This window comes from Diceros bicornis, unplaced genomic scaffold (genome assembly GCF_020826845.1).
Source record: "Diceros bicornis minor isolate mBicDic1 unplaced genomic scaffold, mDicBic1.mat.cur scaffold_73_ctg1, whole genome shotgun sequence".
Taxonomy (NCBI): Eukaryota; Metazoa; Chordata; class Mammalia; order Perissodactyla; family Rhinocerotidae; genus Diceros; species Diceros bicornis.
The window spans coordinates 1,920,350-1,942,953 of NW_026691615.1; the positions used below are offsets into that span (position 1 = coordinate 1,920,350).

General features: G+C 58.4%; 3 protein-coding genes across 5 annotated transcripts; 2 read left to right on the forward strand and 1 right to left on the reverse strand.

Moving 5' to 3' along the window:
* The first annotated feature begins 388 nt into the window (after positions 1–388).
* On the forward strand, positions 389–5,299 carry TUBB4A (tubulin beta 4A class IVa). Its single transcript, XM_058538005.1, has 4 exons — positions 389–486; positions 1,012–1,120; positions 1,212–1,322; positions 3,659–5,299. The coding sequence occupies exons 1-4, from the start codon at positions 430–432 to the stop codon at positions 4,714–4,716; spliced, it is 1,335 nt and encodes a 444-aa protein (XP_058393988.1). The 5' UTR covers positions 389–429; the 3' UTR covers positions 4,717–5,299.
* A 4,856-nt stretch (positions 5,300–10,155) lies between these two features.
* On the forward strand, positions 10,156–19,336 carry DENND1C (DENN domain containing 1C). The gene is made up of 23 exons (XM_058537938.1): positions 10,156–10,239; positions 11,316–11,380; positions 11,463–11,506; positions 11,625–11,674; positions 11,957–12,076; positions 12,158–12,227; positions 12,402–12,482; positions 12,576–12,644; positions 12,735–12,788; positions 12,903–13,013; positions 13,830–13,930; positions 14,009–14,054; positions 14,155–14,256; positions 14,345–14,470; positions 15,331–15,435; positions 16,375–16,465; positions 16,553–16,593; positions 16,805–16,876; positions 17,515–17,559; positions 17,631–17,738; positions 17,871–17,938; positions 18,075–18,282; positions 18,382–19,336. Exons 1-23 carry the CDS (start codon positions 10,223–10,225, stop codon positions 19,009–19,011), a joined length of 2,424 nt encoding a protein of 807 aa, XP_058393921.1. The 5' UTR covers positions 10,156–10,222; the 3' UTR covers positions 19,012–19,336.
* On the reverse strand, positions 18,989–21,945 carry CRB3 (crumbs cell polarity complex component 3). Of its 3 annotated transcripts, none has more exons than XM_058537944.1 (5): positions 21,822–21,945; positions 21,426–21,601; positions 20,622–20,695; positions 19,956–20,099; positions 18,989–19,602 (listed from the first exon to the last, which is right to left on the reverse strand). In XM_058537944.1, the coding sequence occupies exons 2-5, from the start codon at positions 21,505–21,507 to the stop codon at positions 19,531–19,533; spliced, it is 372 nt and encodes a 123-aa protein (XP_058393927.1). In that variant the 5' UTR covers positions 21,508–21,601; positions 21,822–21,945; the 3' UTR covers positions 18,989–19,530. The 3 variants fall into 3 exon arrangements, with proteins under 3 accessions (XP_058393927.1, XP_058393928.1, XP_058393929.1); XM_058537945.1 differs by lacking the exon at positions 21,822–21,945 and adding an exon at positions 21,744–21,813; XM_058537946.1 differs by having other exon boundaries at positions 19,534–20,099; positions 21,822–21,941.
* Between the last annotated feature and the right edge of the window lie 659 nt (positions 21,946–22,604).

Genomic DNA, 22,604 nt, shown 5'->3' on the forward strand with positions numbered 1-22,604 from the left:
TGTTTACCGGGCGCTCTCCCTGCCCCCGCTCAGTCTCTGCAAAGCCCGGGTGGCCAGGCCTGGCTGGGGGCGGGGAGGGGTGGGGAGGGGGAGATGCTACTGATGGCGCCGGAGGGGCCTCGCCCCCCACGGCCCCGGGTGGGCGCGCATGGGACACTAGCGAGCCCCAGCCTGCGCCCCCGGGGGTCTCCAGGCTGCGGGGGAGGGTGATCCCTCCCCCCCCCCCGCACCCTGCGTCCGGGGGCGGGACCAGGGGGCGGAGCGGGCCGGTGACCGGCCGTGACGCGAGCCCCGCCCGCCCATATAGAGGCGCCCCGGGGCCGCAGGGACCGTGCTTCGCCGCCGCCGCCGCCGCGTCCACCTGCAGCCCGCCGCCGCCGCCCCAGCATCCGCGCCACCGCCGCCGCGTCCCCCACCAGCGCCACCGCCATGCGGGAGATCGTGCACCTGCAGGCCGGCCAGTGCGGCAACCAGATCGGGGCCAAGGTGCGCGGGGGACGGGCCCGGGGAGGCGGCCGAGAGGAGCGGAGCAGGGTCCCCGAGCTCAGCAGGGCTCCCCCACCTTGGGCCTTTTGGGAGGACGGGGTCCCCCGGAGGCTGGCACCCCAGGGACGGTGGGGGAGGGGCGCGGGGGCAGGACCAAGCTGGGAACAAAGAGGCCGATGGGGGTGGGGCCCAGCCTTCTGTCCGCTGGCCGCAGCTGGCTTCACAGCTGGCGCTCTGTCCCCTGCACGCGCACAAAGAGACCCCGCCCCTCCCCGCGGCTGCAGCCGGGGGCGCGCTGACACCGGCCCGCGGGGCTGGGGTGGTGACTCGGCTGCACCCCGCCCCCACCTCGCCCTTCTTGCTGCCTCATCCTTGCCTCCCCCCCATGCCTCTAGGTCCCCCATTCACCTTGCTGGGGGGCAGGTGGCAGCTAGGGTGATGGTGGGGGGTCCACGCCCAGGGAGGCAGGGGCAGGTCTAGGTGGGCTCCCCCTCTATCCATCGTTATCACCACCACCCCATCTAGTTTTGGGAGGTGATCAGTGATGAGCATGGCATCGACCCCACGGGCACATACCACGGGGACAGTGACCTGCAGCTGGAGAGAATCAACGTGTACTACAATGAGGCCACAGGTAAGACACAGGGGCGTCTGCAGGGCCGGGACGGGACAGGCTGCTGGTGCCTGGCGCTCGCCCCAGCTGCCCTCCATCTGCTTCTCTGCAGGAGGAAATTACGTGCCCAGAGCCGTGCTGGTGGACCTGGAGCCGGGCACCATGGACTCCGTCCGCTCCGGCCCCTTCGGCCAGATCTTTCGGCCTGACAACTTTGTGTTTGGTGAGTCATGGGCATGGAGCACAGGCTGGGAAGCCCCCACTTCTAAATCCTCCATGAAAATTCTCCACCCACCATCAGAGACTCAACGGCGGACTATGGGGGCCCACAGCCCCGTGGGGGAGGCGGACAGGGCAGTCAGGGCTGTGATGGGGGATGCACAGGCCACCGTGGGAGCCCAGGGGAGGCATCTGATGAGGGGGGAGGCTTCCTGGAGGAGGCGGCCTTTTAATTTAACCATATGGACCGAAGCCAGACTGCCCGGATGCATATGCCAGCTCTGCAGCTTCGTGCCTGCCACAAATACTTAGTAAGCACCTCCTGCATGCCAGGCCTACTGTATGCCCTGGGGGTACGGCCAAGAACAAAACAGACAAAGCCCTCCGCCCTCCCGGAGCTGACGCCCTGGAGGAGGGAGATGGGATGAGAAGATACATAAGGAAAACTCAGCCATTGAGTCAGCTGGGTGACTGCACAAGCTCCTCAATCTCTCTGTGCCTCAGTCGCCTCGTGTTTAAAACAGGAATTATAAAAAGACCTACTCTTCAGGGTTGTGAGGGTTAAAGCTCTTAATATGTGTAAAGGACTTAGAATTATGCCTATCACAGAGGAAAAGGTAAATAAGCACTTGTGTTTATTACCATTATTGTGAATGTCTACAGCGTAAAAGATGAGTAGGATGTGGACTGACCAAAAGGCATTAAAGGGGGGAAAGGTGTACAAGACAGAGGGAACAGCATATGCAAAGACAATGAGCACATTTGCAGGACTCAGATTTAAGGGGCATGCACACTCTGTGAACGTCCTTCTAGGAAACCTTTCCTGGTGCCTCCGAGGTCAGGCTGGCTGATCACCCCTACCTGGCCTCAGGCCCCAGGCTCTACCCTCCCCCACCACCCCGGCATCTCTCTTCCTTGGAGCACAGTAGTTTAGAGTCTGGATTGATGGGACAAGCTGTGTGACTTTGGACAAGTGACTTCCCCTCTCTGTTCTATGGAAAGATGAAGCAAGATAATGATGCTTTTATGTGCGTATGATGCACAATAGGTCCTCAGGAAATGGCTGTGGAAATATTAAATGAGGTTGGCCAAAGGACGTAAGGGATTCTAGAATGATCATGGGTGGCTCCAGGCAGGCCAAGAGGTTCTATGGCCTCTGGGAGGCAGGGTGGGGTAGGTGGTGGTCAAAGTGCAGACTCAGGAGCCAGACCGCCTGGTCAAATCCTGTTCTCTCTGAGGAGGTGACATTGAACAGAGACCTGAAGGAAGAGTCAGTCATGTGAGTACCTGGGGGGAGAGCATTCCAGGTAGAGAAAACAGCCTGTTCAAAGGTCCTGGGGCAGGACCAGGCCTGGCTTGTTGGAGGAACAGCAAGGAGGCCTGTGTGGCTGGAGCAGAGTGAGTGAGAGGGAGAGAAGGAGGAGGGGAGGGAACGGAGGGGACGGGGCAGGTCATGCAGGGCCTTGGGGACAATGGGAAGGACTTGGGCTTCTACCTCAGGGAAGGTGGGAGCTTTGGAGGGCTGTGGGCAGAGGAGGGCTGGGCCTGACTCAAGTGCTCACCGGCGCCCTCTGGTGGCTGCATAGGGGAGAACAGACTGTGAGAGTTGAGGGCAGGAGTCCAGGACCAGTCCAGGTAGGGGATGACGGAGCCTGCCCAGGATGCAGGTTGAGAGGGAGGGGCGAGAAGAAACGTTACCTGTTCACAAAAATACCAGCCAATATTTTAATACTAATCCTCGTCCTCCTGGAGGTGTGCTCCCCTGTGAGATTACAGACAATAAACATGATTAATAAGACAACACAGATTTGTCAGGGTGACAGAGAAAAATAAAGCAAGGAAAAGGAATAAGAAATGGGGAGGAGTTGCAGTTGTGTATAGGGTGATCAGAGAGAGCCTCACAGAGGGGGACAAGTCCTGAGGGAGGTGAGAGAGGGAGCCTCGTGGGTCTCTGGGGGAAGAGCATTCCAAGCTGAGAGAACAGCCCATGCAAAGGCCCTGGGGCAGGGCCATACCTAGCGTGTTGGAGGAACAGCGAGGAGGCCCATGTGGCTGGAACAGAGGGAGTGAGGGGGAGAGAGGGAGGAGGGAAGGCAGAGAGGGGATGGGGGCAGGTCGTGCAGGGCCTGGCGCGCTTTTACTGAAAGATGGGTGTCCTGGGATGATTTTGAGCAAAGGTGGGAAATGATTTGGTTTAGGTTTTACCAGGATCCTTCTGGCTGCTGGGTGGAAGCAGACAGAACAGTTAACATTATGCAACTCCTAGGATGGCTGGGGGTGGGGCAGAGGATGGGCTCTTCCCATAACTGCCTGCCTGTGCCCCCCGCCTTCCCTCTTCAGGCCAGTCTGGAGCCGGCAACAACTGGGCCAAGGGCCACTACACGGAGGGCGCAGAGCTGGTGGACGCCGTCCTGGACGTGGTCCGGAAGGAGGCGGAGAGCTGCGACTGCCTGCAGGGCTTCCAGCTGACCCACTCGCTGGGCGGGGGCACAGGCTCGGGCATGGGCACGCTGCTCATCAGCAAGATCCGGGAGGAGTTCCCAGACAGGATCATGAACACCTTCAGCGTGGTGCCCTCGCCCAAGGTGTCGGACACAGTGGTCGAGCCCTACAACGCCACCCTCTCGGTGCACCAGCTGGTGGAGAACACCGACGAGACCTACTGCATCGACAACGAGGCCCTGTACGACATCTGCTTCCGCACCCTGAAACTCACCACCCCCACCTACGGGGACCTCAACCACCTGGTGTCGGCCACCATGAGCGGGGTCACCACCTGCCTGCGCTTCCCGGGCCAGCTGAACGCAGACCTGCGCAAGCTGGCCGTGAACATGGTCCCCTTCCCTCGCCTGCACTTCTTCATGCCCGGCTTCGCCCCCCTGACCAGCCGGGGCAGCCAGCAGTACCGCGCCCTGACAGTGCCCGAGCTCACCCAGCAGATGTTCGACGCCAAGAACATGATGGCCGCCTGCGACCCCCGCCACGGCCGCTACCTGACGGTGGCCGCCGTGTTCCGCGGCCGCATGTCCATGAAGGAGGTGGACGAGCAGATGCTGAGCGTGCAGAGCAAGAACAGCAGCTACTTCGTGGAGTGGATCCCCAACAACGTGAAGACGGCCGTCTGCGACATCCCGCCCCGCGGCCTGAAGATGGCCGCCACCTTCATCGGCAACAGCACGGCCATCCAGGAGCTGTTCAAGCGCATCTCGGAGCAGTTCACGGCCATGTTCCGGCGCAAGGCCTTCCTGCACTGGTACACGGGCGAGGGCATGGACGAGATGGAGTTCACCGAGGCCGAGAGCAACATGAACGACCTGGTGTCCGAGTACCAGCAGTACCAGGACGCCACGGCCGAGGAGGGCGAGTTCGAGGAGGAGGCCGAGGAGGAGGTGGCCTAGGGCCGTCTGGTTTATTTCATGTCTGCCCCCTGCTAGGCTGCTGACCTCTGACTTCCTAGAGCCCCCCGCCGACCCCGTGAACCCCACTTCACCTCTGACCCTCTGACCCTACGACCTTCACTTCCCCTCTGACCCCGGCCAACTTTTCACCCTTGAGCTCTTCCAACTTTGACACCCCCTTGAACCCTGCCTCACCTCTGACCCCTCAAGCCCCACCTTTAACTCCATGAGCCCTCCTTCACCCCTGACCTCTCCATCACCTTTGGTCTCCCCCACAAACCCCATGGCACCCCCACACTTATAAGCCCTAGTTTACTTTTGACCCCTCCCTCTGATCCTCCCTCACCTCCAAGCTTGCCTCACCTTTGACCCCATGAGCTCCATCTCCCCTCTGACCCCGCCTTCTCTCTGGCTCCCATGAGCCCCGTTTCGTCCTGCTGACCTTGGCTTTCCAGGGGTGGTGGAAGGCTGCTGCTGGGAGAGAAAGAAGCTCTGGAGCATGTGGGCAAGAGAGGCCGTGCCCCCAACTCTCCCCTCTCCTCCCCCCACCTCACCCTCAATAAATAAATTAATTGTTGTCCTGCCACGTTTCCACTGAGTGCCTTTTTCGTCTCCCTGTGGGAGGACCGGCAAGTGAGGGCTCCTCCCTATGGGTTGGAGGTGGGCGCTGAAGGGACATTTCGTCTGGGGGTGGGGGAAACGGGGCAGAGATTTCAGAGTCAGCCAGACCAAGCCAACTCTCTGGTGTTGAGCAAGCCACTTGCCCTCTCTGAGCCTCGATTTGTTCACCAGGAAAATGGGATCATATGGGATCAGCCATGATCCCCACACGCCCACCTCAGGGATGTCTGTGAGGATGTGAGGACAGCTCGTGGGTACAAGGCCTGGCACAGAGTGGGTGCCCAGTGATGGAGCTGCTGCCATTCTCTGAGGGGCATCTTGCAAGTATGGAAAGCAAGAGGGGGGAATCTAGAGAAGGATGCTGGGGAGACGGCAGCCTGGGCTAGCACGTGAGTGGCAGAATAACAGTTGCTAACACGTATGGAGCATTTCAATGGCCTGATACATGCCTCATCTCATGTAACCTCACACCAACCCTGTAAGGTCTGGGCTTTTATTCCCTTGAGAAGCAAGGTTTAGAAAGACAAAGTGTATCAGTTAGCTTTTGCTGCATAATAAAGTATCCCCAAAAGTTGAGGGGCTTAAAACAACAAGAGTTATTTATTTTGCTCCCAAATATGCAACTTGGGCAGGGCTTAGCAGAGCAGCTCGTCTCTGCTCCGCCTGGCATCAGCCAGAGAATCTCAACTGGAGGCTGAGGGATCTGTTTCCAAGGTGGCTCACTCACATGGCTGCCAAGTTGAGGCCAACTGTCAGCTGGGACTCAGCAGGGGCAGGTAGAATGAGGTTGTTGGTACCTTTCCAGACTCTGCATGGGCTTCCTGGTGACATGGTGGCTGGATTCCCCGAGAGCAAATACCCCGGGAAAGCCAGGCAGAATGTATTGCATTTTCCAGACCTAGCTTCAGAAGTCACTTAGTGTCCCCTGGACTGCTAATTAAGGCAGTCACAAAGGCTTGTGCAGGTTCAAGGGAATGGGATACAGACTTCACCTCTTGAAGGCAGTGAGGCAAGATTCCAGAAAAGCATGTGGGATGGGAGATATGCTGCAGCCATCTTTGGAAATTACAATTTGCCACACAAGGTCTCTTGCCCACGGCCCCGTGGCTGTTAAGGGGTGAGCTGGGATTCAAATCGTGACGGTTTAATTCTAGAACTCTGGTTTGACTCTGTCAGCCAGAGTTCAGTGTGGGAACCATTCTAGGCATATTAAACAGAAAGGAATTTAATACAAGGATTTAGGGGCTTACAGTATCATTGGAGGGGTTGAGAGAGTGGGCTGTGGGCCAGTGCTTCTTAAAGTTTAGTGTGCAAAGAATCACCAGGATTACTTTGTGGAACACAGCTTCCTGGGTCCTACCCGAGAATTTTTCACTCATTAGGTGTGGGGCATGGGACCCAAGACTTTGCATTTTTTTTTGGTTTGTTTTTTTTTTGCTGAGGAAGATTTGCCCTGAGCTAACAGCTGTTGCCAATCTTCCTCTTTTTGCTTGAAGAAGATGGTCCCTGAGCTAACATCGGTGTCAGTCTTCCTCTACTTTGTATATGGGACGCCGCCACAGCATGGCTTGATGAGCAGGTGTGTAGGTCTGCACCCAGGATCCAAACTCACGAACCCTGAGCCTCTGAAGCAGAGCACGTGAACTTAACCACTACGCCACTGGGCAGGCCCAGACTTTGCATTTTTAACAAGCTCCCGGGCGATGCTGATGATGCCGCCTATGAGACCATATTTTGAGCAGCCCTGGAATAGGTTGAAATTCCACAGAGCTGAATAAGGGAGCTTCCTCCTCTGCTCAGTGAGAATGGCAAAGACTCAGGAGGATGCTACCAGGACTATTGAGTTCAAGAACACCTCCCAACACCCACAGAGCTGGAGATAGGTCCACTGGAGTGCTGAACAAAAATTATTAGTATGAAGATAAAATAAAATTATTTAAAATGAGTATCCAGCAGGATAAACACACACACAGGGTTCTGCCTCACTTCTATCTTCCAGATCTCTCATGAGCTTTTCTAATTGGTAGAACCAATGCTACATGTAGAACCAGAGCTGCAAGGAAGTCTGGGAAATGTAGTTTTTTTTTATTTCCCAGCTTCTGCTATACAAAGGAAGGCAAACCAGGAGGGAGAGAAGGAGGGAGGGAGGGATGCTCAGGGCCAATTGACTATTTTCACCACACTCTGTGCTGGACCACCAGACCCAGACTGGGGCCCCAGCCTCTTTACTGGGTCCCACAGCAGCCGAGAGGAGCATGAGGAAGACATCCGCCTCACAGCAACTTTCATCTCAGCAAGCCCAGCACATCTCTGGGTGGTGGAACAGAAACATGATAGGCTAGGCAGTGAACTTGGCTTGGCTTTCTTCATCTTCTCGAACCCTAATATGGCCACAACATAACTCCCTATTCTGCCCCCAAAATATCCCTTTCCCCAGTAAATGGCACCACCCCATGGCTCAAACCCCAAATCCAGGAGTCAGTCTTAATTGTTTCCTACACCCAACACACTTCCTATCTTTGGCTGAGTCCAGTTGCTCTGTCTCCAAAATGTATCCCAAATGTATCTGACCTCTTCTCTGAACCTATCTATACTCTGGTCTAAGCCACCATTATTGCTCACCCAGACAACCCCTCTAATCACTTCCCTGGGCTCCCTGCTGCCACCCCTGCCCCCTGCAGTCTGCAGGGTCCTCCTTCCACAGCAGCCAGAGAGGAACCTTTATATGCAATAAATGCCTGTCCCTCCCCTGTTCAAAACAGTCCCACGACTCCCATCTCACTCAGACTGAAACCCAAATTCTCACCTTGGTCTCCACCCCCTGCTGACTACATCCCCATCACCCTCTCCCTCACCCATTAAGCTGAAATTACAATGGCCTTCCTTTTGTGCTTGTCATATCAAACTCGATTCAACCTCAGGGCCTTTGCACATGCTGTTCCTGCTAACTCTTTCCCCAGATGTGTGCATGGCTGGCCTCTTCTCGTCTACAGGTTTCAGTTCAAATGACACTTCCTCAGAGAAGCCTTCCCTGCAACTCTGAATTAGCACCCAGTTGCTCTCCATCAGTTATCTTGTTTCATTTTACGAAGCACCCATCACTAACTCAAATCATCTTGTCCGTTTGTATACTTGTTTCTTTTATCTGTCCCCTTCCCTCCCCACTGGAGTGTAAGCTTCATGAGGACAGGAATCCTGGCTCCCTTGGTCACCACGTGTCTAGAACAGCTTGATGCAACACAGGCCCTTAGTAATTATTTATTGAACAAACAAGTAAGTGAATGAATGAGCCTTTATGACACACTGTGAGGTGTTTTGTTTTCCTTCTTTTAAAATGAGAAAATGAAGGCACAGAGAGTGTGGAAGGCAACTTCTAAGACGACCCCCAACGATCCCCATCTCCCCTAGTCAAGTCCCTCTAGGATCCCCTCCCCTTGAATATGGGCTGGACCTGGCGATGGCTTCTGACCAACAGGATTTGGCAAAGACAATGGGACGCCACTTCCAAGATTGGGTTACAGAAGACTGTGACTTCCGTCTTGATGAAGCCTCTATTGCCTTCTCATCTTGCTTGTTTTGGTAAAGAACTGAGTTGGGTCTTGAACCCAGGTGTCTCTGATTCCAAAATCATTCTCTTAACCATGTAGTTGACCTGCCTCCCATAATAATAGACAACATATCAAAAGCTTGATCCAGGTCTGGTCTCATACTAAACATTTTACATGAGTTCTCTCATTGAACCTTCACAGGGCCTCTGAGACAGGCACCATGTCTACTTATGTTACGGATGCAGAACCGAGGAGCAGAGAGCATTCCACTTTGAGGTCACACATCAGAGATGTGAACTCTTTTTTGATCCCCACCCAACGGGTTTGCCATTGGGTATTTGTCCTGAATTGGAGTGAATTGCAGATATGAAGAGGGCCTCAGGGCCTCAGGGCCTGTCTTTGGTCCATTCAGACTGCTACAGAAGAATAACAGAGACTGGGTGGTTTATAAACAATGTGCATTTATTTCTCACAGTTCTGGAGGCTGGAAGTCCAAGATCAAGGCGCCGGCAGATTTCGTGTCTGGTGAGGACCTGCTTCCTGGTTCACAGACAGCTGTCTTCTTGCTGTGTCCTCACATGGCAGAAGGGGCAGGGAGCTGTCTGGGGTCTCTGTTATAAGGGCACTAATCCCATTCATGAGGACTCCACCCTCATGACCTAATCATCTCCACAAAGACCCCACCTCCTAATATCATAACCCTGGGGGTTGGGATTTAACATATAAATTTCGGGGGGACACATATTCAGTCTGCAGCAGGGTCCAAGAGTATCTCTCCGTGTCTGTCTGCTGTCTGTGACTGTTCTAGCCTGTTTGTGTGGGTCACTTCCTGGCTGTGTGTGTGTGTGTTGTCTGTCTGTGCCTGTGCTCTGACTGCTGTCTGGCCACCTCCAGGGCTCCCCTGTGTCCACTCTCAGGCCCGGCTCCCTCTGGTGGTCCTACAGGGAATGGCCAGTGCGGATGGACCAAAGCAAAGTAGAGTTGGGAGAAGAGGCATTTCAGGCAAACTCTGAAGCCTTGGCTGCCACAGACAGGAGAAAGCTTGGGTGTCATGGCGGGCATCAGACGTGGCCCGAGCTGGCAGGATAGGGCTGGGGGGTCTGCCTCTGAGCCTGCACCCCCTATTGCCCACCCATCCCGGGGAAGGCTAGGAGGCAGGATGCCTGGGTCTCTCACAGCGGGTGGGGGCGGGGGCCTCCCTCCAGGGACGTCACCCATTTAAACTTCCTCTCTCGGCCACACAGGAAGCTGAACCAGCTCAGGGCCCAGCCCCGAGCGAGCACGGGCCCCCAGGACCCCCAGGGAGAGGGACCCACCGGGCCGGGCCTGCAGGGACCATGGGATCCAAAGCTGAGTAAGAGCTGCCCCCTCCCCCACCTTCTGGACCAAGATTCCCAGACCGGCCGGCCGGGGCTGGGGCCGAGGGGAGCGGGGCTGGGGCAGGCTCTGGAGGGACCGAGAGCCACAGGGGCAGGTGGCCGGAATCGGAATCGGGGCAGGACTCTCAGCTGGCCTATAGTATGGACGCTTCTCAGGCACACTCAGGCCAGTCTCGGCCCCTCCTCTCTCTCTCTCTCTCTCTTTCGCTCTTTCCGGCTCTCTGTGGCTGTTTGTAACTTTGAGCGAGTACATCTTGGTGTATCTGAGTGATGGGGAGGTGGCTTCCGGGGGTCAGCAGGGTGGGGGGACTGTGTGTGTCCATGTGCATGAGTGATTGTGTGGGACTGGTGTCAGCGTGAAGGGAGTCCCCACGGTGGGGACTGTGTGTCGGCAGTCAGACTCCATCCTCTTCCTCTGTGGCCCTCCAGGTCTCTCTCTCTCTCTCTCTCTGAGCCCGAGTCCCAGCATCCTCTGCGCCGTAGGTGGAGGGGGGAACGGGGGAGGAAGGCAGAGATTACAAGGTGCAGAGAAGTCGCAGTGCATTCTGCTTTCCTCTCTCTCATGAGAAATTTGGGGTCGATCCCTGGGTTCCCATGAAGTCTTGCACACAGAGACCATGGGCAGGGCTCTTGCTTTTAAGACCACGGGGATGCTCGCACATGTCACCAGTCACAGTCACAGCCACGCAAGGAAACGTGGACGTTGTGCGCCTTCACACTGGCTCAGTCCCACCCGACACATACACTGGACGGTCTCGTCCTTTGAGGTAGGCACGGGATAGAATCACAAACACACACACGCCTGCATGCTCACACAAGCCATGCGCACACACACACACAATCACACTCTCTCACTGAGCTCCTGCTCCCAGTCATGCATATACAATCAACACCATTGCATGCACAGCCTCACACAGCCTCTACACTCACTGCCACAAACCCGAGGGTCATGCACACACAGTTGCACCGGTCACACATGCACACACACACATGCAGACTCCACAGACACAACCAAGTCCCTGGACACACTAAGCCCCTTCCTGTCCCACAGAGGGGATCCCCCTGCCGTGTTTGATTGGTTCTTCGAAGCAGCCTGCCCTGCCTCCCTGCAGAAGGGTGAGTCGGGGGCATCGGGTGGGGGTGGGGAGATGGAGGGCGGGCCCGGGGCCCTGAACTCAGAGGCCTACTCTCCCCGCAGATCCCCCCATCCTGCGGCAGTTCCCCCCAGACTTCAGGGACCAGGTACGCAGGCTGGCTCCTTGCTCCCCTTGGGGGAGGGGATCTCATGATTTGGACTGGGAGCTGAGGGGTGAGGCCCAACCTGAGCGGCCAAGCAGTGTGTGCTTCTCTCCACCCCCAGGAAGCTATGCAGATGGTGCCTAAATTCTGCTTCCCTTTTGATGTGGAAAGGTATGGAAGGGAGCAGATGCCAAGGACCCAGGAACTCAGACCTCTCAGGGACCCCCAGGGCTCCAACATCCATGGACTCAGACATCAGAGACCATACACCTAGGAACCCTAAGACTCAGACACCCAGACACCGAGGGACTCAGACACTCAGACACTTGGGGACCCTGGCAACTAGGGACCTATACACCCAGGGCCCCAGACTGGTTGACACAGTACGAAGAGCATTGTTGAGGGTTCGGGGTAGGGGACCCCCAGGTTTCTGAGAGCCTTTCCTGTCTCCAGGGAGCCCCCAAGTCTCGCTGTACAGCACTTCACCTTCGCCCTCACGGACCTGACTGGCACCCGCAGATTTGGCTTCTGCCGTCTGCGGGCTGGTGCCCACAGTTGTCTCTGCATCCTCAGGTGTGGGATATGGGGTCTGGGGGGGGTAGGAAGGGCCTCAGCCTAGGGGCACTTCATGGAACCTATGTCCTCTCTCCACAGCCACCTGCCTTGGTTTGAGGTGTTCTACAAGCTGCTGAACACAGTGGGGGACCTCCTGGCCCAGGACCAAGTGAGACCAGCCCCCCTCTCACTCCCACGGGAGCCCCCCACCAGCCCCCAAGCCCTGCTCAGAATTCCCAGGACTGCCCAGAGCCCTTTGGCTCCTCCCAGACCACTGAGCCTGAGTCAAGGCCCTTAGAATCCCCAACCCACATTCGAGCTCAGACACCTCACCCCCACCCAGGTCTCGGAGGCCGAGCAACTTCTTCTAAATCTGCAGAAGCAGCCGCTGCCCGGGGCCCGGGCCTCAGTGGGGCTGGAGCTGGTGAGTACCCCGAACGCCCGGGCTTGGGACCTCAGGTAGATGGGGAAGCTACACCCCAGCCCTGAGGACCACACAGTTACACTTCTCCCCCAGGGAGGCGAAGTGACGATCTCCGGCGCGCACGGCATCCCGCCCCCTCCTGCCCCGGGGAACACCAAGCCGGTGAGTGGAGCTGGGGACCTGGGAAGGTAGGGCACCCAGGTGAGGCCAACCCCCTGACTGATCGGTCCCCCCCGCCAATCCCCCCACCAGCTTTCCTGCTTCGTGGTCCCCGACTCCGGCCGCCTGCCCTCCATTCCTGAGAACGTGAGTGGACACCTGGGAGGGGGGACGTCTGGGGGTGGGAAGAGGTCCCGAAACCCGGAGGGGGCAGTCGGATCGTGTGGTCCCTCGCGCCCAGCGCTCTTTTCTGTGCCTCAGAGGAACCTGACGGAGCTGGTGGTGGCGGTGACCGACGAGAACATCGTGGGGCTGTTCGCCGCGCTCCTGGCGGAGCGCAGGGTCCTGCTCACCTCCAGCAAGCTGAGCACCGTGAGGCGGGGCTGGCCGGGCCGGGGGAGGGGCTACGGGCTGGCTACGCCCCTGGGGGCGGGGCAACGGGGGCTGATCCTAGTTCTAACCCCACGCGGCGAGACCCGAGCGCAAAGTCCTGGCCCTGCCCCTTTGAAGGTCAAGGTGGAGTTGAATCTTGGCTCTGTCCCTAGTGGGGGAATCAGAGGGCGCTGCGCTGTGGCTCCTCCCCCTCTGGGAGCGCTGAGTCCAGACTCCACCCACTACGGGCCAGGCCAAGACCGGCTCCGCCCTTCTGGAGGACGAGGTCGGGGAGCCCTGAATTCTAGCTCCGCCCCTAGGGGCAGGACGGGGTGAGGGGTGGAGGCTAAATGTTGGCTCCACCCCTAGGGGCGGGACCAAGGGTGCTGCATTCTAGCCCTGCCTCCTAAGAGTGGCGTCAGTGGAGCCGAGTCGTGGCTCCACCCCTAGGAGCGTGGGAAGGGGCGGGCTCCGTTCTAGCCCGCCTCTTTTGGGGCGGAGTCAATGGGCTGAGTTGATCTACCCCTACCGATTGGAGGGTTGCATATTAGCTCCGCCCCCTAAAAGGAGAGACTTGCTGAGTCCTGGCTCCAGCCACTCCAAGCACCCTCGTTTGCTGAATTCTTGGTCTCCACATTATTCCTAAAGGGGTCTGAGTTTTCACTTCTTAGCCAGTATCGGGTGGGGAAGGGATGGAGGGTGGAGGACAGAAGCCTGGGGACGTGGCAAATGGAGCGAGGAGAACCACCGTCCCAGAGCGGGTGCTCGAAGCTGAGGGTCCAGGCCCTGACTCCGCGGCCCCCGACCCGTCCACAGTTGACCTCGTGCGTCCACGCGTCCTGCGCCCTCCTGTACCCCATGCACTGGGAGCACGTGCTGATCCCCACGCTGCCGCCTCACTTGCTGGACTACTGCTGGTGAGGGGCGGGGGCTGGGGTGGGGCAGGGGACCCGGGAGTGGCGCCTGCGTGACCCTGCACCCTCGGTCCTCCGCAGCGCGCCCATGCCCTACCTCATTGGAGTGCACGCCAGTCTCGCCGAGGTGAGTGGGAGCGGATCTGGGCCGCCGGCACGGGCGGGGACCCCTACCTCAGCATCCTCGCGCTCTGAGCGGCTGTGCCCCCTCCCACCCCCCGACGCAGAGAGTGCGGGAGAAAGCCCTAGAGGACGTCGTGATGATGAACGTGGACTCCAACACCTTGGAGACGCCCTTTGACGACGTGCAGGCGCTGCCCCCAGACGTGGTCAGTGTCACCCCCTTCCACCCTCCTGCCGCGTCCCGGAGGCGGAGGCCCCACACCCGCCCGCTCAGCGACCCCCCTTGTCCTCCAGGTGTCGCTGCTGAGGCTACGGCTCAGAAAGGTCGCCCTGGCCCCCGGGGAAGGGGTGTCCCGTCTCTTCCTCAAAGCCCAGGCCCTGCTCTTCGGGGGGTACCGCGATGCGCTCGTCTACAGCCCGGTGAGCAGCGGGGACGCCGAGGCAGAGGCCTCGGGGGTTCCTGAAGGATTCAGAATAATAATGACACCTAGATTTATGGAGTGCTTACTCTGTGCCTCCTTTTGCTCATCTGTAAAACGGGATTCCACTAGTACCCACCCAAAAGTGTGGTGTGAGTCAGCGGATAGGCGCATGCGGAATGCTTCCATAGTGCCTGGCACATCGTGAGCACTCGAAAAATGCTAGGTTTCGCTGTTACTATCGTCTCATTTAATGCTCACAACAGTATTGTGAGATGGACACTATTATGGTCGCATTATTCATACGAGGAAACCGAGGCTTGGAGAAGTCCCACAGCGGGTGAGTGTTGAAGCCAGGACTTTGATCTGCAGACTTTCAACCCTCCTCTCTAGTTTTTCACAACTATTCTATAAAAACGTTGGGGGGTTCTATCATTTGAGCATCTGATGTTCCTGTCGGCTCTGACCTTCCAACACATCCCGAATCTGCTCATTTCTGTTCCTCCTCTGTCTCCACTCTGGTCTGGTCCCCATTATTGATCGCCTGGATCAGGGCGCTCGCCTCTGCCATGAGTCCCCTCTCGCTGGCTCCCACCCTCGCCCTCCACCATCCATCCTTTCCGCAGAGGGCGCCTGTGAGCCCCTGAGTCAGGTCCCCCCTCCTCTGCCCACAGCCCTCCGGGGCTCTCACCTCCCTCGGGGTAAAAGCCCAAGTCCTCCCCGCGGCCCACGAGGCCCTGCACAAGATCAGGCACACAGTAGGCGCTCGATCAACGTTTGCTACATAGATCTATGGTAGAATGAAGGAGGCAGCTGGGGTCCAGAACCGCGGGGAGCTCAGGAGGCGGGTCCTTCTTCCAGGGCCAGCCTGTGACCTTCAGCGAAGAAGTCTTCTTGGCCCAGAAGCCCGGGGCGCCCCTGCAGGCCTTCCACCGGCGGGCTGTGCACCTGCAGCTGTTCAAACAGGTGCGCCTGAGAGCGGGGCTGTGGCCGGAGGGGCCGGGCTAGGGGCGCGGACTCCCTGGTCCCTGGGGGCGGGGCTGGGGCCGGAGGGGCGGGGCTAGGGGCGCAGACTCCCGGGTTCCTGGGGGCGCGGCTGGGGCGGGAGGGGCCAGGCTAGGGGCCCAGACTTCGGTCCCTGGGGGCGCGGCTGGGGCCGGAGGGGCGGGGCACGGGGCACAGACTCCCGGGTTCCTGGGGGCGCGGCTGGGGCCGGAGGGGCGGGGCTCGGGGCGCAGACTCCTGGGGTCCTGGGGACGCGGCTAGGGTCGGCCCCGCGGGATCCCCCACTTCAGGGTCACCGGGGTGCGGGAGGCAGGACGGAACTCTTGGGTCGGTAAAGATGGGAGCCCTCCACCTGAGTTCCTGAGGGATAAGATCTAGGTCTCTGAAGAGATAGGGGTGGGATCAAATTCCCGAGTCCCTAAGAGGGGAGCCGCCTGGGAAGAGGGTGGGGGTCCAGGTCGCACTCCCTTTGGCGGGAGAAGGAGGCGGGCCGAGACTCCTGGGTCCTAGAGATGGGAAGAAAGTGAAGGCGAACTCCTGGGCTCTTGGGAGAAGGTGGGCCGGACCGCAGGGTCCTTCAGTGCGGGGATGGGTTCTAGGTCCCTGCAGGTGGGGTCGACCTCTTCCAGGGTCACTGAGAGGAGGTGAGCGGGTCTGGAGCGGCGGAGTCTGACTTCCGGGTCCTTGTGAGGGGCGGGGTCTGGTCCCTGAGGACAGGTCCCGAGGTGGGGGCGGGGAGACGGTTGGACCTCTGGCTTTCTGGGGTGGGCTCCACACTCCTGGGTCCTGGGGGTGGGCCAGGGATGGCTTCCACGTCTGGAGGACGAGCGGACTCCTAGTCCTCGCATTCAGATGTGTTGGTGGCAGCTGTGACTTTCTCACCCTTCTCTCCACCCTCAGTTCATTGAAGGCCGGCTGGAGAAACTCAACACAGGAGAGGTCTTCTCGGACCTCTTTGAGCAGGAGATCACCTCCAGCGAGGCCTCCTCAGGTGAGCCCTGCACCTAGCCTGGAGCCCCCACCCCACCAGCACCCCACCTGAGCCTGCCTGCCATGACCGCCTCTCTCCCCACTCCAGGCACCCTTCGCTCCTACCAGCTCTGGGCAGACAACTTAAAGGTAGTAACACCCAACACTGGTTTAGGGTTTATTATTGAATTAATTTAATCCCACAACAGTAGGATGATCATTTTGCTCACTTATAGAGAGAGGTGAAGAAATCAGAGAGGGAGAGGGGCTTGTCCAGCGTCCCACAGCCCCGGGTTGGGGGGGTGGGATCTGGGGTAACCCCAGATGCCCAAGCCTCTCTCCCTTGACATTCTCTTCCCAGAAAGGTGGTGGCGCCCTCCTGCATTCGGTCAAGGCTAAGACCCAACCAGCCGTCAAAAACATGTACCGCTCGGTAAGGCTGGGCTAGACAGGCCACTTACAGAGGTGACAAAGCTGGGGAGACAGAGGACATTTCCACCCCTCACGGAGACACTTTAACCTCAGATTTAAAGTGCAAACATTTTTATCAGAACTGAACCAGCAGTTAAACCATTAACAATTCTTCCCACTTTATTTTCCATTTACCATACTTATTTTTGTCAGGATCATCTTTCCCATTTAAAATTGACAACCAAGATTCATTCACGAGCATCTTTTGTCCTTCTCAGACACTCCCACCCCAGCTTCTGCCCATGGGGTTTTTCCTCCCAAGCCCAAGTTTCCCGTGGCCAGCTGTCACAACTCCGAATGTGTCCGTTACATTTTCTTCTCCCCTTGGCTTTTGAAGACTGACACATTTTTACGATGTTCTGTTTTTGCCACTCCTCGTTTCATTTGGGGGTTATTTCCTCCTGGAATATTCCTTTTGTATTAGTCAAAGGGGTGAGTTTGTATTGACTTCTTAGGTGGCGCAGGGGGAATTGTGAATATATTTCGGACACAAACATGAATAGATGGCAAAACACAGCTGTCCTAGAGGACGAGGGCCCGAGTTTCCAAATGCCCAGCGTCAAATCGCTCTCGAATCTAATTCTTTTGGCTTCTCCATAGGCCAAGAGTGGCTTGAAGGGCATGCAGAGTCTTCTGATGTACAAGGTAAAGCCGATAGCCAATGCCCAGGGGGACAGTGGGGGAATGGTCTCCTGGCTCACCCACACTCTTCCTAGGATGGAGCCTCTGCCCTGCAGAGGGGGGGCTCCCTGAGGATCCCGGCCCTCACCAGCCGGTCAGATCGCCTGCAACAGCGTCTGCCCATCACCCAGCACTTTGGACAAGTAAGATGCCCCTGCCCTCATCCCAACACACACCTGGAATTATCACCAAGTCCCCTCCCATCATCAGTCTCCATCCAGATATCTCACCCCACCACCACCTTTGGTGCCTACCCCCCAAATCTGTCTTTGCAGAACCGGCCCCTTCGCCCCAGCAGGAGAATCCGGCTGGAAGAGAGACCTTCTGAATCCTTAGGAGAGAAGTAAGCTTCAAAGGCAGGGAAGGGGGGAGGCCAGGACTGATGAGGAGGATGGTCCCCCAACTCCAAACCCTCCAGAGCAGCCGGACCAGGGGTGGGGGTCTCCGGGAGATATCTGAGGCTGCCCATCTTCACCCAGGACACCCCCTCTGAGCCCTGAGGATGCCCCGGACCCATGGGCAGAGGAAACCCTGGACAGCAGCTTCCTGGGGTCCGGAGAAGAACTGGATTTGCTGAGCGAGATTCTGGACAGTCTGAGCATGGGAGCCGCCAGGACGGGCAGCCTGCGGCCCAGCCAGAGCTTAGACTGCTGCCACAGAGGGGCCCTGGACAGCTGCCTCAGCCTGGTGAGAGCTCCCCAGTCCTCTCCCATTTGCCCATCACACTTGCCAGCCCCTCTGGCCTCTAAAGGCCAGCAACTTGCCCATCTCTCCACCCCCACCCAGCCTGACATACCAGAAGGACCAAGATGGCAATCCGATGATGAGAAACCACCAGAGCCAGAGCCCCAGCCCCTGTCCCTGCCTATCAGACTACCATCACTGCAAACCCTCCAACCTTCAGACACCACAAGTTCCTCGGAGAACCCTACTTCCCAGCCGCCCTCGAAGGGCAGCCAAGAAATCATTTCTCCAGATTCAACAGCTTCTCCAGACCCAAGCAGCCAAGGGGACCCTGAATCCTCTCTCACAGAGCGCCATCCTCTAATCCTAGATCTCTCTCCTTCCCACAAGGCAGCTGAGGATCCCACAGCCCAGGAGAGCCCCTGCTCCCAGCTCTCCACAGCACCCCCCCAGCCCAGCCCTCCAGAAAGCCCCCAACTTCTAGTCCCCACAAAGCCCAACTTGGATGTTACCTGGACATCCCAACCCCTTCATTCTTCCTCGGATCCAGGCTCCCTAGAGAACCCCAGAGCCCAGCCTTCCAAGGTCCTGCTAGCAGAGCATGGTTACCTCCAGCCTCCCAAGGAGCTGGAAGCCCCCACACCCTCTGCTGCACCCATTAGCAGCAGTCAGGAGCCCCAGGCCAGAAGCCGGCCCAGAGTCGCTGAGCTGAAAAAGTGCTTTGAAGGTTAAAGATCAAGGGTCTGGAGGAGACTCCAGTCCCTCAATAAAAAAGCAAGAGCCTAAAGCTTGTTTTTTCTGGTGAGTTTATCTGGGGGCCCTCTCTTTGCTCAGAAACCCACTCCATCCACCACCTTCCCTCCTGGGGCAGCCTCCAGCTGGCTCCTAGGTACAGTTAAGAGCCCTCCCTTCCAGGAATCCCTCCCAGCCCCTAGGACCCTCACAACCTTACAATTCATCTCTCAACAGCCCATGAGCCCTGCATTTGTCACCTCCATCTAGGCTCATTCCCGCCCCCAGCAGATCAAAAAAAGGTTTTATAATATCTCACTACTAATTTTATATATATATATATATATATATATATATATATATATATAAAGTGAGCAGCCTTGCCCTCAGGGGCAAAGTCTTTGAAGCACCTTCTTCCCTTCTATTCTTAAGCGCTGAGTGGGTTTAATTGCCCAAAGAGAGCTCTGCCTTCCCCAAAGGTCACACAGCGAGGAAGGGTGATGGATAGAGGAAGGAGACCTAGATGGGCAGGCAGCCCCGCACCGTCTCCTTGGAGTCCTGGGGAGCCCGGGCCTCGGCTGCATGGGAGAACTGAAAGGAAAGGAGAGGGGGTGGTCGGGCCCGTGTGGCAGCAGGACAGACGGCCGAGCGAAGATGGTGCAGCAAGCAGGGAGGCAGGTCCCCAGCCCCGGCACCCCTGACTGCAGGCAGAGTCAAGCAGAGGTGGCATGCTTTGCAGAGCCTGCCCAGCAGGTGCCCCGCGCCCCCCCTCGCAAGTCCTCCTGAACCATCAGAGGCTGGTGTCTCGGTGGCGGCGGCTGTGTGTGCGCGAGCGCCGGGCAGTCCTGGGCAATGGTGGCGGCTGCAGCGGGCACCAGCGTTCAGATGAGCCGCTCCTCGGGCGGCAGCTTGAGGTCGGGGGGCGGTGGCACGCGGGCACCCACCTGCTCCTCGCTGCTGGGCCGGTAGGTGCCCTCTGTCTGCCGTTTCTCCCGCAGTTTCCGCACCAGCAGGAACAGCCCCACGACCAGGAGTAGGGCGGCCAGGAGGGAGAAGACCACGATGATAGCAGTGAGGGCCCCCTGAGACTGTGGGAGAGGGGACAGGTGTGACCCACCCGAGCCTGGGGATGCTGTCCACCCGCACCTGAGAAGCATCTGGGACTCCTCATCTTCCCAACACCTGCCACTTTTGGTGATCTGGTTCCTCCATCCAGAATCCCTGATCCCCATCTACCAGATCTGGGGCTCCCAGGCTCCCCCATCTGCCATGTCTGGGATCTCCCTTCTGAAGCACCTGCCACAACAGGACTTCTAGCTCCCCCCTCCTCCCTTGCCTGAGAGGCCTGTGGGGCTCCTGAACCCCTACACTTACCACGTATGGTAGTCTTCTCCGCCTCCTTCCTGGGGTTCTTGGTCTCCCTAGTCTGGGGCCCTGGGTCTCCCCATTCGTCATGTCGGTATTCTGGTCTCTCCCACTTGGGGTTCGCCAATGCCTCCCCCCGCCCCGAGACCTGCCACCTCTGGGAGTCTAGGCCCCTCCTCCTGCAACATGTGGGACTCCTGAATAACATCCCTGCTGCCCCCCTCCCACATATACCCCCAACTCACCAGGGCCCCATTGGAGCCAGAGCCAGGGTCCGGGGTCGTAATGGTGCTGTTCTTATCTGCAGGGGTGATCTGTGCTGTAGGGAGGGGGATTAGAAAGGATAAATGAAGCCCTATCCCTATCTCAGCGCATCTGCACCATCCTTAGGCATCCTCCCCCTCTCCCCATCAGAACTCTGCTCTTGAGTCTTGCATTGTCAGTAGAGACTGTGGATGCCCCACACACAGGGGCCGGCTCAGCTCTTTTGGCTTCTCTGGCCACCCCTAGTCCAGCAGAGTCCAGCAGCGAGTAATCAGCCAACAAGGGTTTGCAGTTCGGGCTGAGTTGGGGGCTATTAAAATGGATGGTGTCCAGAAGCCCAACACTCCCCTCCCCCCCACCACTTCTCAGGCTCTCCCTTGGCCCTTAAGGATCAGGGCGGGTCCTGCATTTCCCTGGAGTGTTTGACTCACACCTCCCCCCAGGCTCCCGAAACTGGAAGAGGACTGAATGGCCGGGTGCACACCTATGGCCAGCCTGGCGAACCTGGGCTGGCAGCCCCAGGCAGGCCTCCTCCTGGATCCCAGTCAGCCAAAACACTCAACCAGACTGAGACTCAGGTAGGCAGGCCTCCACGCCCCCCAGCTCACAATTCCGTCCCCCTCGGGAACTCAGGAATTCTCCTAAACCAGCTCTGACCGTCCAAGGAAGGACTCAGAAATTCTAAGCCCCAAGTCCTGCCCCTGTAGACTCCTGCCCCCAAGGCATCCCATGCCTGCTGCCCATTTCTTGACCTCTGTGTCCCTGTACCCAGCGCCGGTACCTACTTTGCCCCCAGGCCCGGCCCCAGCGGGCCGGCAGCAGCGGCAGGCCGAGAGCCAGGAACAGCCCCAGGCCGGGGCTCGCCATGGGCCGGGCGACGGGCTGGTGGCACCGGGGACGGGGCTTCTCGCGCGCGCCGCTCCTACCGCATCTCGGGCCGGGGGTACCTGAGACCAGGCACCTGGTGGGCAGGAGACGGAGAAAGGCTGGGCGTGGGGGAGGGGGCTGGACCCAGGCGCAGGCCCCGGGGAGGGGCACCCGCGCCGGGCACCCTGGAGTCCCGCCCCGCCCCCGCGGCCAGAGGTCAGAGATTAAAGATTAACCTGGGGCGGCGCGTTTCCGGACGGGGGAAAGGGGAGGGGAGGAGGCGGCAGGCCACGCCGCGCGTCCTGCCACCCTACCTGGCCCGGGCGTCTTGGATCTCGCCCAGGTTCCCGATGCGGGTCCCTCGCTCGAACCCTCGGTGCGTCCGTCGGTCGCTCGATCGGGCTTCTCCAGCTCCGCCCGCTCACGTGACCCGGAAAGTTTAGTCACTCACCTGGGAGGGGAGCGCACTTCCGGCTGGTGCACCTGAGCCCAGACGAGAGGGCGGAGCCAAGCGGGGGGCGGGGCCGCGCCGCGGGCGCACCTGTAACGGGAACCCAATCCTAGAAGGGGGAGGGGTCAAAAGGGGCGGAGGCGCGCAGGTGTCAGAGGGCCCTCCTACCTGTATTGCGGGCACACCTGTAGGATCACACAGGTGTGGAGACACCGGGCACGGAGATATCTGTATATGAGGCATTCCTGTGTGAGCAGACTCAGATGGGGAGCCTCTGATGAAAAAACACCTGTGTGGCACACACCTGCATGGGAGCAAACCTGTATAGAAGACATCGGCATTGAACCACATCTATGTGGAGTGTAGCTGAATGGAAGCACACCTGTGTGGAAAACGGCTGTAGAGAACACACCTGTATTATAACAAACACCTGACTGAGGCTCTCTGTTGTAGGGTACAGCTATTTTGGAAATATATCTGCATTTCCACTTATGAAGTGAACAACACTTGTATGAGGAATTCCCGTGCAGAAAGGTATTGGAAATACCTGTATGAGACACACCTGCATTTAAGTACACCTATATGAGACCCATTATATGGAAACACACCCATATGGGTATAGACTTAACCGGAACACACCCGTGGA